We start from the raw sequence: 14,940 nt of genomic DNA on the forward strand, positions 1-14,940 counted from the left end.
CAGGTGGGGGGCTGCGCCCCGGGCCTGAGCCGCCCGCCGTCTCCGCCCCGGCCTGCGCGGCCAGCCCGGCGGGCTCGCCTCCGAGGGGCACTTGCCGCTGAGGTGGAGCCGTTTGCACCAGACGCTCCTGCTCCTGCCCCCCCCCCCCCCCCCCCCTCCCTTCCCCTCCCCCTCCCTCCTCCCCTCCGGTCCTGTCTCCAGCGGGAGCGCGAGACGCTGGTCAGGCTCCGCGGCGCAGCTCGAAAAGGAATAATCGCCCCCAATTGACTTAAATTCCGCCGAAGCCGGCGCCGCGGCCTCCCGCCGCCCGGGATCTGCTCGCTGTGTTTTTTCGCTTTCTCTATTCTTCCTTAAAAAAAAAAAAAAAAAAAAAAAAAAAAAAAGCAAAACAAAACCAGCCAGCCAGCCAGCCAACCAAGAATCCGGTTTGTTGATCGCCTTGGTTTTTTTTTTTTTTTTTTCACCGTTTGCGGGATTTGCAAACCGAGTTACATGCATGTCCAGTGGGGGTAGGTTTAATTTTGACGATGGAGGGTCCTACTGTGGAGGCTGGGAGGACGGCAAGGCGCACGGCCATGGCGTCTGCACCGGCCCCAAGGGCCAAGGCGAATACACCGGCTCGTGGAGCCACGGCTTCGAGGTGCTGGGCGTCTACACCTGGCCCAGCGGCAACACGTACCAGGGCACTTGGGCGCAGGGCAAGCGCCACGGCATCGGCCTGGAGAGCAAGGGGAAGTGGGTGTACAAGGGCGAGTGGACGCACGGATTTAAGGGGCGCTACGGGGTGCGGGAGTGCACGGGCAACGGGGCCAAGTACGAAGGGACCTGGAGCAACGGCCTGCAGGACGGCTATGGCACGGAGACCTACTCAGATGGAGGTAGGTGCCGCCCGGTGGGGTGGGTGGGGGGGCCGGGCCAGGGGCTGAGGGGAGGAGGAGGAGGGACCTTCTTCTCTTGCCTCTTCTGTTTACCTCTGGGGAAGTTGAGCTTCTCCCTCCAGCGGGGGGGGGGGGGGGGGGGGCGTGAGCACCCGGGGCATTTCCTGGGGCTTCCTGGAGGCCACAGTTGCCCTGGCTACAGGTTGCCCCATGGCCTGGTGGGGGGACAGCGCCCCTGTGCCAGGGGAAGGGTATTGGGGGCTTTCCAGGAGCAGAGCCAGGCCCGGAGCCGTGGAGCTGAGTAGAGGGTCAGTGCATCATCCAAGCGCAGGCCAGAGACCTGCTGGAAAGGCCAGACTCGCCCTGGGCCTTGGGCTCACGGCCTCCTCTGGGACCCACCAAGGGCAGAGGGGAGCTGGGAGAGGGCCCCTCCCCCTTGTTGGCAGAGCTCCCTCAGTGCTGGCCTCCGGGAGTCAGGCCCCAGCTCTGCTGCTTGTTTTCCTGCGGTGCCGAGAGGCCTCCCTTAGTCCTCATGAACCCAAGCCAATGGAAAGGGAGCGATTGGGAGAGGAGCACAAACCCAAAGCAACACAACACGGCAATAAACTTCTAGGTGGTTGGACGCGGGCTAGCGCAGCCAGAGAGGCTGCTGGAGGGAGGGAGGAGGAGGCCCAGGAATCTCGCCTTCCAGTGGCTGAATCATTTTCGCCGTTAGTTTAGGGAATGCTCTGTGCCTTCATTCTAACATGCCACCACATTCAGGGCTGAGCCCGCCCGCCTGTCCTGGCTGTAAGATGGTTTCCATGCAGGGAGCCTCGGCCAGGGCTCCTTTGCAGCTGTGCTCCTGTCCCGGACACTCCAGTGTCCACTCCTCCTTGCATCCGACGGGCATGGAGCATTTTCTGTTCCTGGAAGCCAGACCCCAAACAAGCCTGCTCTCCAGATGCCCCCTTCCCCCACCTGGGAGCTTATCCTCAGAAGTGGCTCTGTGCCTCCCTCTTGGCGGCTTGCTAATTTTTCAGGCATGGATGCCTGGGAAAGGCGTGGGGCGCAGCAGTGACTTGTGTGCTTCTAATGGGCATGGAAATCATGAACGGACGTGTGGTCTTCTCCCTGCCTGCTTGCTGCCTCCACATCTTAGGAAGCAGGCACTAGACACCTGCTCCCTGGCCACATCCAGGAGTGATGGAGGGCTGGAGAGTAATTATTATTTTGGCTTATGCAACTGAGAGGCAGGGTTCATCATTACTCAAAGGGGAGGAGGCGTGGGGGGCAGTTAATTATATAATGCTCCTGCCTGTCAAAGCCGTGCCCAGCCCCGTCCCAGGCGGCCTCTTTGCTGTTGTTGTTTTCATGGAGCAGGTTGGAGAGCCTTCTGGACCCTGGAGTGCAGGGGCTGGACCGAGCAGACAACCCTCTCTGGGTTCTAGGCCGTGTGTGTGCATGCGCGCGTGTGTGTGTGCGCGCACGCGTGCACACGGCGAGGCTTGGGCAGCAGATGTGGGTGGCTGAGGTGGGCGGCTCAGCAGCCTGGCGCTCCCAGCTGGGCTCTTTGGGAGCCCAAGGGTAGTTGTCACCCTGGGGGCTCTGCCCATGCTGCTCTGCGGATCAGTCCCTCCAGAGGTGTTCCCAGCTGTGCCTGAGCCAGGAAAGCGGTTTCTAGGCCTCACATAGGAGCCTGAGGAGGAGATGAGCCAAGCCCCTGTCTCTGTGGAACTCCCTGGAATATCTAAGAGTGAGGTCCAGCTCTCTAGGCTGCCCAGCTTCCCCAGACATCTTGGGTGGCCCACAGAAATCCGTTCTCCGTTCAACAGATATCTACTGAGCACTTGCTATGAGCGGGTGCTCTGGGCTCTGGGAAACCAGCCGCGAGTGAAGCAGACAAAAATTGTTGCCCTCAGAAAGCTTCCACTTTAGAGGGAAAGGTGATGATTCCATTGTGTTTACCGGGGGGGGGGGGGGGGGGGGGGGGGGGGGGAGAGGATCTGATGCTGTGGCTGGCCATGAGTTTAGGGTTCAATATGTTGGTGTGAGAAATGCTTCCTTCCATTGGTCAGTGTTCTTGGATCTCTGTCCCCTATCCAGTCAGCGACACAGGATTCTGCTCCCTAAAGCACTTCCCTCCCTCCACATTGCCCCGCTGGAGTCTCCCACGGTGGAGGGGGGGGGGGGCCATGTCCATTTTACAGATGACGCCAGAGAGACCCAGGGGCCCATGGGACAGGCCAGAGCCCCCCAGCCTGCGGCAGCAGAGTCACGGTTGGAACCTTGATGTGTCCCCACATCACACCACCTGTAGGCCAACCGAGGCAGGCTTACAGGCACAGGACGCCAGGGCTGACTGCTCCCTTCTGGTTGGTGATATGGCATGATGGAAAATCGAATTGACCCTTTTGGCCTGGGATAATCAGGCCAGACATCTGGGGCCACCTTTCTGCAACACGGTCTGTGCTTCTCATCAGGAAGGAAGTGACTGTGGAGAATGTGTGCCCTCTAGCAGTCCGTCAGGCCAGCAGGACCAAAGTGGGGGTGTCGCAGCTCTGGGTCTGGATGCCGGTGGGCGTGGCGGCTCGTGCTTCTAGGGAGGGCAGGCGGAGGCTTAATGAGTTCATGGTCCTGACTCCAGTCTGACGTTTCCTTTGCACAAGGGGTGGGAATACGGGGCAGGTATCAGCACAGCTCCTGAACCTCAGCACAGGTTCCAGTGCTGACTTGGGGAAACGGCGATTTTCATGAATGATGCACTCATGGCAAACATATTCTACATTTGGCTGCAATTGGTATGGACTCCATTTCAACTGGGGCCGCTTCTGCCAACTCCTCCCCTTCCAGGTTTATCCTCCCCCAAGTGCAAGGCAGGCGTTTTCTGTGGACGTGGGCTGAGTGACTTCTGCGGTCTGTGGGGTGACCCTGTGGAGAGGGTGAGGCCCTGGGGGCACGGGGCGGCACGAGCACGTGCTGTATAGAGTTGCAGCCATTTGGGCTTTGTGAGCTCAGACAAGCTACTTGACTTCTCTGAGCCTCTGTTTCTTCATCTGTATGAAGGGCTGGTAATAATACCTGTGAAATAGGTGGGGATTAATTGAGGTGGCGTGTGTGGCTGTGCCAGGGATGTAGTGAGCATTGACCTTTACTTATCACTATTCTTTTATCACAGCACACGTGCAATGAGCGTCGCTTACAGTGACCGTTACCAGGACCGATAGCCAGGTGTGATCATGGTAATAACGAAAATGATGATCAGTGGCGATGTTAAACTCTAACCGTGTGCCAGCCGGGTGGCCAGTGTTTGCAGGATGATAGCACTTCATTCCCGTACCTGGGTTGATGCAGGGTTGCTTTTCTTGTCCTTCCCATTTCCCACACTGGGAAGCAGAGGCGTGGAGAGAGGAGACGATTTGGCTGGTGGGTGCAGGGCGCCATCAGGATTCGCACTCAGGACAGCGATTCCAGAGCCTGTGGTTTTGTGTGGAACACGTTCTCTAAACTCCCTTGTGCAAAACTACCTCCTCGTTCCTTCCTCTTCCTCCGCACCCTGCTTCTCCTCTGGGCGCGGCAGCCAGGAGCTGTAGGCAAAGGCACAGGCGCCCACCCGGGTGTTCCCCCCGCTGCCCCGCCCGCGCGCACTGCCCCTTCTCCACTTCTCTACACCCCTGCTCTTGGCCACACAGGTAAACATTTCCTCCTGGTGCCATGTACACAGGACCCCTCGGACCCAAGTTACCCCCACAAATAAACCCTCCCACAGCCCGAAAGATGTGAGTCATCTCACGTACCAGGCCTCCCCCCTCAAATGCAGATTCCGTTCACTGGCCCAGATCCCTCGGCCCACACAAATCACACACGCCCACAGTCAAAATCCCAGGCCCTCTGCGCCTGTGCGCACACACACGCACAATACACCTGTCACCCGGAGATGTTTCCACCCCGTCCCCCAAAACACAGCCACGTGTACCCTCCAAACCCCTCCCGACTCCTGCTCCAGGAGCCCCTGTGCCTGTGCGGGGAGAGTGCCAGCCTTACACAACGAGGCTCAGGTTACAGATGGAGCGGGAGGCTTAATTTCCACTTTAAACACATGTTTATGCAGTTCATGCCCCCTTTTTAGGGGGAAGAAGCCCATATCCAATCAAAATAAATGACCATTGGGCATATTTTTGATGCTAGGCCGTGAATATGTGAAGGCAAACTTTTTAAAAAAGAAAATCCCAGTACCAGGTCCCAGGTTAGGGAGGAAGCAGGTCGGGGACACCAGACATAGGCCAATGGGAGTTCGTTTCAGAAACAAAAGAAGCACTCAGCTATTGGAGATAAAAGCATCTCCTCAGAGATTCTGGTTCAGCCACTTTGGCAAGGGAAAAGGCTCCAGGAGGTGAAAGCAGGAAGAAAAAGCAAATAACTCGTTCTTTGTTGCCAATAATAGCTGAGGAAGAAGTGTTACTGAGCACCCCTCACCCAACATAGCCCTGGAGCCAGAGTTGGGCGCTTTATATCAGGAGCTCTACCCAAGCTGGCAAGGAGGCCAGGGTCAGCACCCTCTGGAAATAGCTGCCCCACCAGGTAGTTAGTGAGCAGCCCTGGCTGACGGAAACAGTTAACACAGCTGTCGGGCAGGGCCAGGAGCCTCTGCTGCCTCTCTTCGGGGCTCTTTTCCCTCCCCAGTTTCCCCCCGGGCCTGCACAACCGTAAGGACAGCTGGCTATCGATTATGGGCTGATGGCTGTGGATGTAACACTCACAGTGTCCTTTGATGACCACATATCGCAGGATATGTGGATTCGTGGGATCCACAGGGGGCGATGTGTGTTTGGAATTTCCACAGTGGTCACCCTCTCTTAGACCAGCCACTTCGCCAATTTGTAGTCTCCTGGCTTGTGTGAGGCACGTGGTGGGTGAAGGCAAGGGCCGCCTGGGGTCCTGGCTGTGCTTCAAACAGGCTCTAGGCATCAGACCAGGGGTTTTTCTGGGTCCACCGAGTCTTTGCATAGGATAGGGGAGCGGCCGGTCTCTTCAGCACCTTGGAGAGCGCCACACACATGCCGCCATGGCTTTGCTCTCCTTCCTCCCCCACACCACCTTTAACAACCAGGGTGCCCAACTGAGCCTCCCGGCCAGTGACTGCCTGGCCCTGACCCGTCCAGCACATTTGGCCATGAGAAGTTTGCCCGTTCCCACCCTGTTGGTGTCTGGGGGCCACACTCCAAGGAATACCACCACCGGGGGCATTGGCTGTTTGCATCTCGATACTGTCCTGTTTTCCAAAAAAGTTGGGTGCCTCCAGGTGTCTGCTGGTGACCTGAGAGAGCATCTCCTGGCTAGCGGGGCGGGTCCAGGTGAGGTCTCTGGTAAGACTTGTACAAGGTGCTCTGAGTCTGAGGTTCATCTCTACCTCAGGTTGTGTGTGTCTCAGTTCTCACGGACTGTGCATGGTTATAGGTGCGCCAGAGGCAGGCAAAGGAATGGTCTTGTCTGTATCAACCCGCGAAAGACTACTGGGCCACCTTCCTCCTTAAATCAGCACCACTGGAGTACTCATCTAGAACAACCCTGCCCAGCACAGTGGCTGCTGGCCACATATGGCTATTTCAATTAATTATGATGAAATGAAAGTTAGATATTCAGTGCCTCAATCTCAGCAGCCACATTCCAAGCGTCTGATAGCAACACGGATCTGGCGGCTCTCATGGACCATGCAGAATGTGTCCACCGCCACAGAAGGTTCTGTTAGAGTGTGAGCTTCACGCAGGGAGGGGTGGGTCCATGCTGGTCACCACTGTGTGTCCAGTGACTACAATGGTGCCAGCATGCTGTTTGTGGAGTGAATGAAGTGTGCCAAGGCCGTATACGGGGTAATTTCACTCACCGTCCTGCCACACGTCCATCTCATTACGAGAACTTACACCCGGGCATTGATAGTTAAAGGGAAAATGTTCCCTGAGACCCTCCTGCCTCACTGAAAGGTCAGCCTCACTGAAAATTCTCTGAAGGCATCACTGTTACAAGTCCCTGACGGGGTTTGTTTTGCTCTTGGTGCTGTCATTGCTGGTAAGAGGCCCTGCCAGTGTTTCCCATGAGTGAGGCGGATGGCATAGAATGAAGTGAATCCGTCCCAAGGGTGTTCTCATGATGTGAGGCTGCGATGCAGCCATGGCTGGAGGACACGGCTGGAGCACTGTGTAGCGAGCAGCGTTCCAAAGTGCTGGAAAAGATGCAGAAAAACAAGCAGCCCTTTATCTACCCGTGTCGTAACTCTCTTTACTGCTACGGTTGCCTTGGCTCGATTTGTTGGGTTGTTGAGAAGCATCTACTGAGCCCCTACTACGTTCGAGGTGCAAAGACAGAACAGTTCAGGTCGACCTTCAGTGAATCAACCTGGAAATAGTTGCTGAGTCTGACTGTGTCTTCGTCTGTTCGAGCTGTTGCAAATTACCGCAGGTCGGGGGGGGTGGGCGGTGCTTCTAAATGACAGTGTGTGTTTCTCACAGCTCTGGAGGCTGGGAAGTTTGAGATCAAGACGTTGGCCGATTGGGGGCTCCTTTATCAGGACACTGATCCCATTCATGAGGGCCCCACCCCCATAACCTCACCACCCCTGAAGGTCCCACCTTCTAACACCATCTCATTTATAACCTCGGAATTTAGGGGACACAGACATTCAGTCAGTAGCAGCCAGTGTGCCGAACATAGCTTGCAGTCAGGGATGTACAAGAAACAGGGGGATGTGACTTGTACCAAAAAGTCTGGATGTGAGACAAAAATGTGTACAATAATCAGGGGTTTCTCATTCCAGAGTTTGGGGACTGATGGAAACATTGCAGGTGAGGGTTCTGAGAAGGGAAGGGGGACGTCTGTGTCCTTGAGCAGCAGAGGCATCCCAGGGGAGGGGTCCGCTGAGCTCCGATGGTGGGAAGGGGATTTTTGCCCCGAGTCTGTTGACCCTGCAGGAGGCATGTTCTCTGTGATGGAATCATGACACTCCTTGTCAACATGTGCTGGCTCCCACCTTCCCGGGGGTGACCCAGGGGAGCTCCCTGGTGCTCCTGGAGGCCTCTGGAAACACCCAGGGTCATCTGCGCTGCTGGCTGGGCAGGCTGCTGGTCCCCCACTGTTGCTACTCGAGGCCAGTGCTTTGCAAACTTGACTCTGCGTCAGAATCACCCAGAAGGTGCAGAAAGCAGATTGTTGCCTCACCCCTGCATTTCTGGCCGGAGATGCTGTCTGATAATGTCCATTTCTAACAAGTTTCATTGGGTGCTGCTGCTGCTGGTCTGGGGACTGCACCTTTAGGAGCACGGCTGGAGGCTGGTGCTTCTTTATTTAATGTCCATTTATTTTTGAGAGAGAGAGTGTGAGTGGGGGAGGGACAGAGAGAAAGAGGGAGACACAGGATCCTAAGTGGGGGAGGGGCAGAGAGAAAGGTGAGACACAGAATCCAAAACAGGCTCCAGGCTCTGAGCTGTCAGCACAGAGCCCAAAGCGGGGCTCAAACTCATGAGCCGTGAGATCATGACCTGAGCTGAAGTTGGATTCTCAACCCACTGAGCCACCCAGGCGCCCCAAGGCTGGTTCTTCTTAACCCCAGGTGCACAGCAGAATCCCTGGGATGGTCCCCTTGAGATCATCCCCTTAGAAATGCAGAATCTCGGCCCCTCTCTCCCACCCCTGGAATCTTGGTCCCTCTTCCCCACCCCTGCACGGGGGTCTCCAGGGCCAGAAGCTGCATGTGTGCAAGACGCCCAGGTGGCTCGCATGCGGGAGCTCCTAATCTGGCTCCTAATCTCTGCTGCACATGGAATCTGGCTGCTTGGGAAAATGCTGATGCCTGGGCCCCACCCAGAGATGCCGACTGAGGTGGTCTGGGATTGAGATTCTTTTAAAACTGTCCCGGAGATCCTAATGTGTAGCTGAGGTGGGGGGGCCACTCATCCAGGGCATCAGTGAGAGGGTGGCCGTGAAGAGCCTTGCTGGGGTTCTGCCTGGCACCACAGCAGCCTGGCTCTGGGAGGGTGGCCTCCTGGCCCAGGAACGTGATGGGAGCCGTCAGGGCCAAGAGCCGCTGCTCTGGACAGTTCTTCAAACTCCGGGTCAAGTGGCTCATGAAGTACATGTTGTGCTTCATTAAAAAAAAAAAAAAAATCAAATAGACTTGCAGATTTTTAAGCATTGTGCCCATGTTACAGCAAGGAGGAGAGCTGCCGTGTGCTGGCCTGTCACCATGTAGCCCCTCCTGTCTCTGCCCTCTCCTCCTCCTTCCTTACGGCCACACCAGTCCCTGGATTTAGGGTCCAGCCCAAATCCAGGACGGTCTCTCGAGATCCTTAACTTCATTGCACCTACAGGGACCCTTTACCCGTGTGAGCACACATTCACAGGCACTGAGGTTAGGGTGTGGACGTGTCTGTCTGGGGGACACTGGCCAACCCATTACAGGGTCTCACGGACTTCAGTTTGAAAGTGCTCCGAAGCACAAACATGCTCACGTCGAACCCCAGAGCCATGGAGATTCCTTTGCAAGAAGGACACTCTCAGTTTTTGAACGTCCGCTTTGTTCCGGGTACTGGCCTGTGTGCCTTCCCAGAGTCCTTGCTCCTTTTGCTTATTTTATTTTTTTAAGCTTATTTATTCTGAGAAAGAGAGCATGAGAGAGCATGGGGAGGCAGAGAGGGAGGGAGAGAGAGAATCCCAAGCAAGCTCCGCACTGTCCACGCAGAACCCAACGTGGGGCTTGATCCTGCGAACCTGAGCCGAAACCAAGAGTCGGATGCTTAGCCGACTGAGCCACCCAGGCGCCCCAGCGTTGCTCCTTCTAGTTTTTAAAGTAGCGCCGTGAAGCAGGGCGTGCACTCCCAGGTAAGACAGGAGAAGGGATGCTCATAGGATGGCCGGGCTTGGCGAGGTCACAGGGCCGGTGAGGGGAGGGGGCACACTAGAGCAGTCTGCAGCATCCGCTGGGGGCGCCTCCTGACGGGACGGTCATCTCGGCCACCCCCTGGCTCTCCAGTTGAGGACGCTGAGGCCCAGGGAGGCGCCCGCGGTCTCACAGTCATGCAGAGGTAGGGAAGGATGGCCCGGTCTCCTGAACCCCGGCCTTCGGTGACCTTTCGCTCAGCATTTCATAAACTTGTGGGTTCTCCCGGGTTCCTCCGAGAGCATGGCGAGGCTGAGGGTCCTCTCCCAGGACACACGCAGGGCCCTGCACACGTGTGGCATTTTGTCGGTACTTGTGGGGGTTCATGGACTCCCTGAGACTTCTCTGTGGACCCCAGGATAGGAACCCTCCCGTTCTCCACAGGTGCCCAGACACACGGACGTGACCATCACCGCACACAGCAGGTGGGACACGGGAGGAAGGCCGGAGCCAGCAGGCTCTGACCTGTGGGTACAGAGCAAAGGCTGGAGGGGGCAGAGCTGGCCTCCCTACCTCCCCTCCCCTGAACACACCCCTTCTCTCTCCAAGGCCTCAGAGTCCTGAGTTTGTCCTGCCGGGACTCGGCCGTCTGCCCCACCAGGCAGCATGTGATCCTCAGAACTTCATCCCGCGCCCTCCCCACCAGGTCCACAGGCCTGGTGCCAGCAGTCTGGCCATGAGCTGGGAGCCACCTGTGCCTTCTTTCACTCGGTCCCTCTGGGAGGAAGGCATGACTCCTCCATTCTGCAGGGGAAACTGAGGCCCAGCGAGTCCTAGGAAGTTGGGATGCTGACACGGTCTCAACATCTTTGGTCCGCTTCAAACCTCCCACCCAGGGCCCCTGGATAGACTCCCCAGGAGGGAATCTAGCCCAGGGCACACATCTGGGGCCATCCAGGGCCGGGGTCCTGAGGACCAGACCTGAGAATCACCCACCGCTCCCCGTCCGCCTCTGTGGGTTGGGGACAAACAAGGGCAGGAAAGGAGCCTCTGAAGGTGGCTGAGGGGAGGTCTCACCGTAAGGAGCCCGGGAGGGATTTTCAGTGGGATGTTCCCAGGAGCACCAGGTGGGGGCCTCCCTGGGAGGCCTGTATGATAAGCCAGTGCAGGCTTTCTTGGTCCTCGAGGGGCCGCGAGCTGGCGCCCCACTGTCCACCTGGGGACCGTGCGTGACCTTTCTGGGGCCCCGCCCCCGGCCAGCTGGTTGCTCGCTGGTGAGTTCAAAGGCCTGGCTCCCTGTGGGTGGATCTGGGGAGCTGTGGTTGAAACGCACTTTGGGGAGGATGGTGCGGGGCGCCCCTCCTCAGACCCCCAGAGTGCCTCTGGGCCTCTGTGCGTGCGTGCTCCCGGGCACTGTAATTACTGGCCTCTGGCTGTCCTGTCCCCCTCCCCATGCACTGGAGTCTCTTGAGGGGGCAGAGACTGGCTCTTGCGGGTTCCTCCCTGTGGCCTTGTAGCAGGGAAAGCTGCAGAAATCCTGGTTGGCTGATGCATGGATGACAGTCCCTCCAAGAGCAGTGGGGGCAGGGGGCGGGGGGGGGGCGGTGTGTGAAGGGAGAACAGCAGGGCAAGGGCCCTGAGGCTGGAACAGGTGTGGTTCTGAACTGGAAGAAGAGGGTGAGAGGAGGGAGGGTGTCAGCACATATTCCAGGCCAAGGCAGGAAGGGCAGGAAGGGCGCTGAAGGGTTTAGGCGGTCAGCAGCACCCCGTGGTGTTCCTGCTTTTGAATAATTAAGTTTTAATTTCAAGATGCCCCTAGACTCCCGCGGTTGTGCCCTCCACCCTGTCTCCCCAAAGTAACACCTGACGGAAGGACCACGCAGCGTTGAGGCCGGGATATCAACATGGACACTGGGTTTCAGCAGCAGGGACCCCTCCGCCCCCCGGCCTGCCACCCTTTCAGAGCCGCACCCTCCCCCCTCTCATCCCTGGCACCCACTCCTCTGCTCCCCATCTTGTCATTTCTCATTTCTGGAATGTTCTATACACGGAATCGTGGGGTATGCAACCTACGGGGACTGGCTTTTTTCACTCACTGCGGTTCTCGGGAGACCCATCCAGCTCGCTGTGTGCGCCCAGACTTCGTTCCTCTTCACTGCTGACCGGTGTCCGGGGTGTGCGTGTGCTTGGACCGTGGCTTTCGTACCCATCACGGTTCAGGGGCTTCCGGGGCGTTTCCCGTTCGGGGCTATGATGGACACAGCGCCTGCAGACTCTCATGGAGAGGTTCTTACGTGAACGTGAGTCTTGGTCTCTCTGCGATACAACTGCTGGGCCCTTGCTGTTTGTGACGGTGTCTTTGGGTAATGACTCTGGCTGCTGGGTGGGGAAGGAAATGGGGACCAGAGTGGAAGCTGGGGACCCCCAGAGGGTGCTCGTGTCCGGGGGAGGGGAGATGATGGCCAGGGTCTGGGTGGGGGCAGTGGCTGGGCAGTGCGCGGTGCCCGGGACGGTGTCTGGGGGCAGGAATTGGTGTGGAGGGTGTGTGGTGTGAGAGGCTGCGTGCTGGGTGAGGGTGGAGGGAGCAGGGGGTTGTGCGTCTGATCTGAATGGGGGCACCGTCCGCTGGGAGGTGGCACAGAGTCAGGAGAGAGTGGCACCGGAGGCGAGAAGCGCCAGGATCAGAATCGGGCCTGAGAAGGAGGACGGTGTGGAGGATGTAGACGGGCCGAGAGGCAGGTGGCCCTGAGGGGTGGGGGTGCAGAGGACAGCAGGAACAGAGACAGGGTGTGGACTGTTGTCCCAGCCCTGTGTTCACCCCTTGCAGCCAGTATGTCTCCTTATGGCCCCACCACCCCACGAGGCCATTTCACAGACAAGGAAACCAAGGCTGGGGGATGGAGTGACTTTCCCGAGTCACTTGGAAGGTTTGGATTCCAGAAGCAACGGACTCACACGAGGTGGGACCGAGCCCAGCCGTCAGGTCCGTGGTCACGAGCCCCCCCTTGGGGGCTCCCGGAGGCCGGATGGGAGACCCGGTGAAGGTTTGCGCGCCTGCCTGCTGCACGCAGATGCTCCGTGAGCGAGCTGCCGTCACGTCGTGTGGTTGTTTACATCTGTGGAAGTCCCCAGCGGTGGATCGTGGCCCCCGCTCTGCCGTCACCTTTTCCCGCTTGTCATTCTGCCCCCGAGGTTGTTCCGTATCAAGCCTGCACCCCGAGAGCGGATGAGTGATGTCGTCGTGACGTGGTTTTCTTAAAATTTACCTTTTGAAGAGTATAGTTCGGTGGGTCGTGGTGCGTTCACGGGGCTGCGCAGCTCCGCACCGCCTGTTTTAGAACGTTTTTGTCACCCAAGAAAGAAACCCCTGGTGCGTTAAGCCGTCCCGCCCTCCACACCCGCCGGTCCGCTCTCTGTCCCTGGATTTGCTGGGTCTGGACCCTGGGGGTGGACGGCGTCACCGAGGGGCCCCTGTGGCTGGCCTGTCCCTCAGCACGGTGTTTCCGGGTGCGTCCAGGGGCCCACGCCAGAGCCCGCGCCAGGTTCCGTTCCTTTTCAAGACCCAGTGATGTTCCCTGGCGTGGCCACATTTGCTTGTCTGTTCATCGGTCGGTGGACATTTGGGCCGTTGTGAACGGTGCGGCCGCAGACACTCTCGTGTAAGCTTTCGTGTGGACACCGCTTTCTGTGCCCGGGGGTGGGGTTGCCGGGTCCTCTGGGTCCTACGGTGGCCCCGTGATGAACCTCACAAGCAGCTGCTGCCCCATTCTGCGTTCCCGCCAGCCGTGTTGTGGGTTCCAGCCACGCCACATCTCTGTCGCACGTGTCACTGTCACCCCGTGATTGCAGCCTCCTAGCAGGTGTGAAGGGACGTCTCACTGCGGTCTGGATCTGCATTTCCTTAAGGATTAGGGACGTCGGACATCTTTTCACGTGCTCACTGGCTGCTGGGATGTCTTTGGAGACACGTCTGTTTGGGCCCTTGCTCGCTTTAAAATTGGGTCGTCTTTTTATTGTTGAGTTGTAAACGTTTTAATGTATTGTAGACACCACAGTGACGTAAGCCCCAGCGTCTACTCCTGACCCCCCGGGATTCCCCGCTTGCCGGCTGCCTCCCCCATTGGATGGCGGATTCCTTGAAATAAACTGTGGATGCCTTTCTCTTGCCTGTTGAGTACCTAGCACGGTGCCGGGCACACAGTAGGTGTTGAGTAAATGTTGACTCGGGCCACTGCCCACTGGCTAGGAGGTCAGGGGATCCTGTCCAGTTCCTGCAGCGCAGGCTTCGAGGGGCTGCAGTTAGGGTCTATTTTACTGGCAGGGACAGAACAGCCGTGGTGTCTGCAGGGTAGCTGGGACCCACACAGGTATTTATTGAGCACTTACTGTGTGCCTGGCAATGAGCCGGCCCCGGGGATAGCAGCAAATAGCCCCAGGGCAGCGTGGGACCATTGGACTGGCTGAGGGGGCCCTGTCCATGCACCTGTCACATAGGTCCCCCTTTACTGCTGATGGGATGGAGGGAGCTGAACCAGGGCTGACAGTGAGACCTGGCGGGTGTGGGAAAGCCTTTGGGGGAGGGACTTCCCCACATGCCCAGAGGATGGCAGGGCGAGGTCACAGAGGCTCCATCCGTTTTAAGTGCAGGGAGGGGGAGCAGGGCCGCCCTGGGAAGTGCGGGAGCCAGCATGGCTGTGGCTATGCCAGACTCGAGGGGCCGCGCCAGGCGGGTGGTCGGGCCTTCCCTGGCTGTGGAGGGACACAGCCTGACCCTTTGGGTCTGCACAGAACCAACCTGTTAGGACAAACAGGAGATAAACATTCTGGGGATGAAGGGCCCAGCCCGCAGCCTTGCCTGGAGGCTCCCTGGGGATCCCACATCACCCAGACAGCGTGGGGGCTGAGTGGCTGTGTCTGCGGTGTGGGGCCCAATCTGGAGGAAATTAATTGTGGATCCCCAAGAGAATGCGGCAGAAATATAGCAGAGGTCAGGGTTTTCTCGGGGCTGGAGGCGGCCCTGGTGACAGTGGCCATGAAGTGTTCACAAGCACAGAGTGTCCTGTTAGCTGGAGGCCTGAGCAGGACCGGCGGGGGGGGGGGGGGGGGGGGGGGGGGGGGGGGGGGGAAGGGGCCAAAAGGGGGAAGAAGGGGGGGGGAAAAAAAGGAAAGGGGGGGGGGGGAGGGGGAGGGGGGGGGGGAGAGGGGGGGGGGGGG

General features: G+C 58.4%; 1 protein-coding gene across 1 annotated transcript; it reads left to right on the forward strand.

The window, feature by feature from the left end:
- Nucleotides 1–496: 496 nt before the first annotated feature.
- On the forward strand, nt 497–1,971 carry LOC125916259 (junctophilin-3-like). Its single transcript, XM_049622392.1, has 2 exons — nt 497–887; nt 1,648–1,971. Exons 1-2 carry the CDS (start codon nt 497–499, stop codon nt 1,890–1,892), a joined length of 636 nt encoding a protein of 211 aa, XP_049478349.1. The 3' UTR covers nt 1,893–1,971.
- Nucleotides 1,972–14,940: the final 12,969 nt, after the last annotated feature.

Source organism: Panthera uncia (genome assembly GCF_023721935.1).
Source record: "Panthera uncia isolate 11264 chromosome E2 unlocalized genomic scaffold, Puncia_PCG_1.0 HiC_scaffold_20, whole genome shotgun sequence".
Classification (NCBI taxonomy): Eukaryota; Metazoa; Chordata; class Mammalia; order Carnivora; family Felidae; genus Panthera; species Panthera uncia.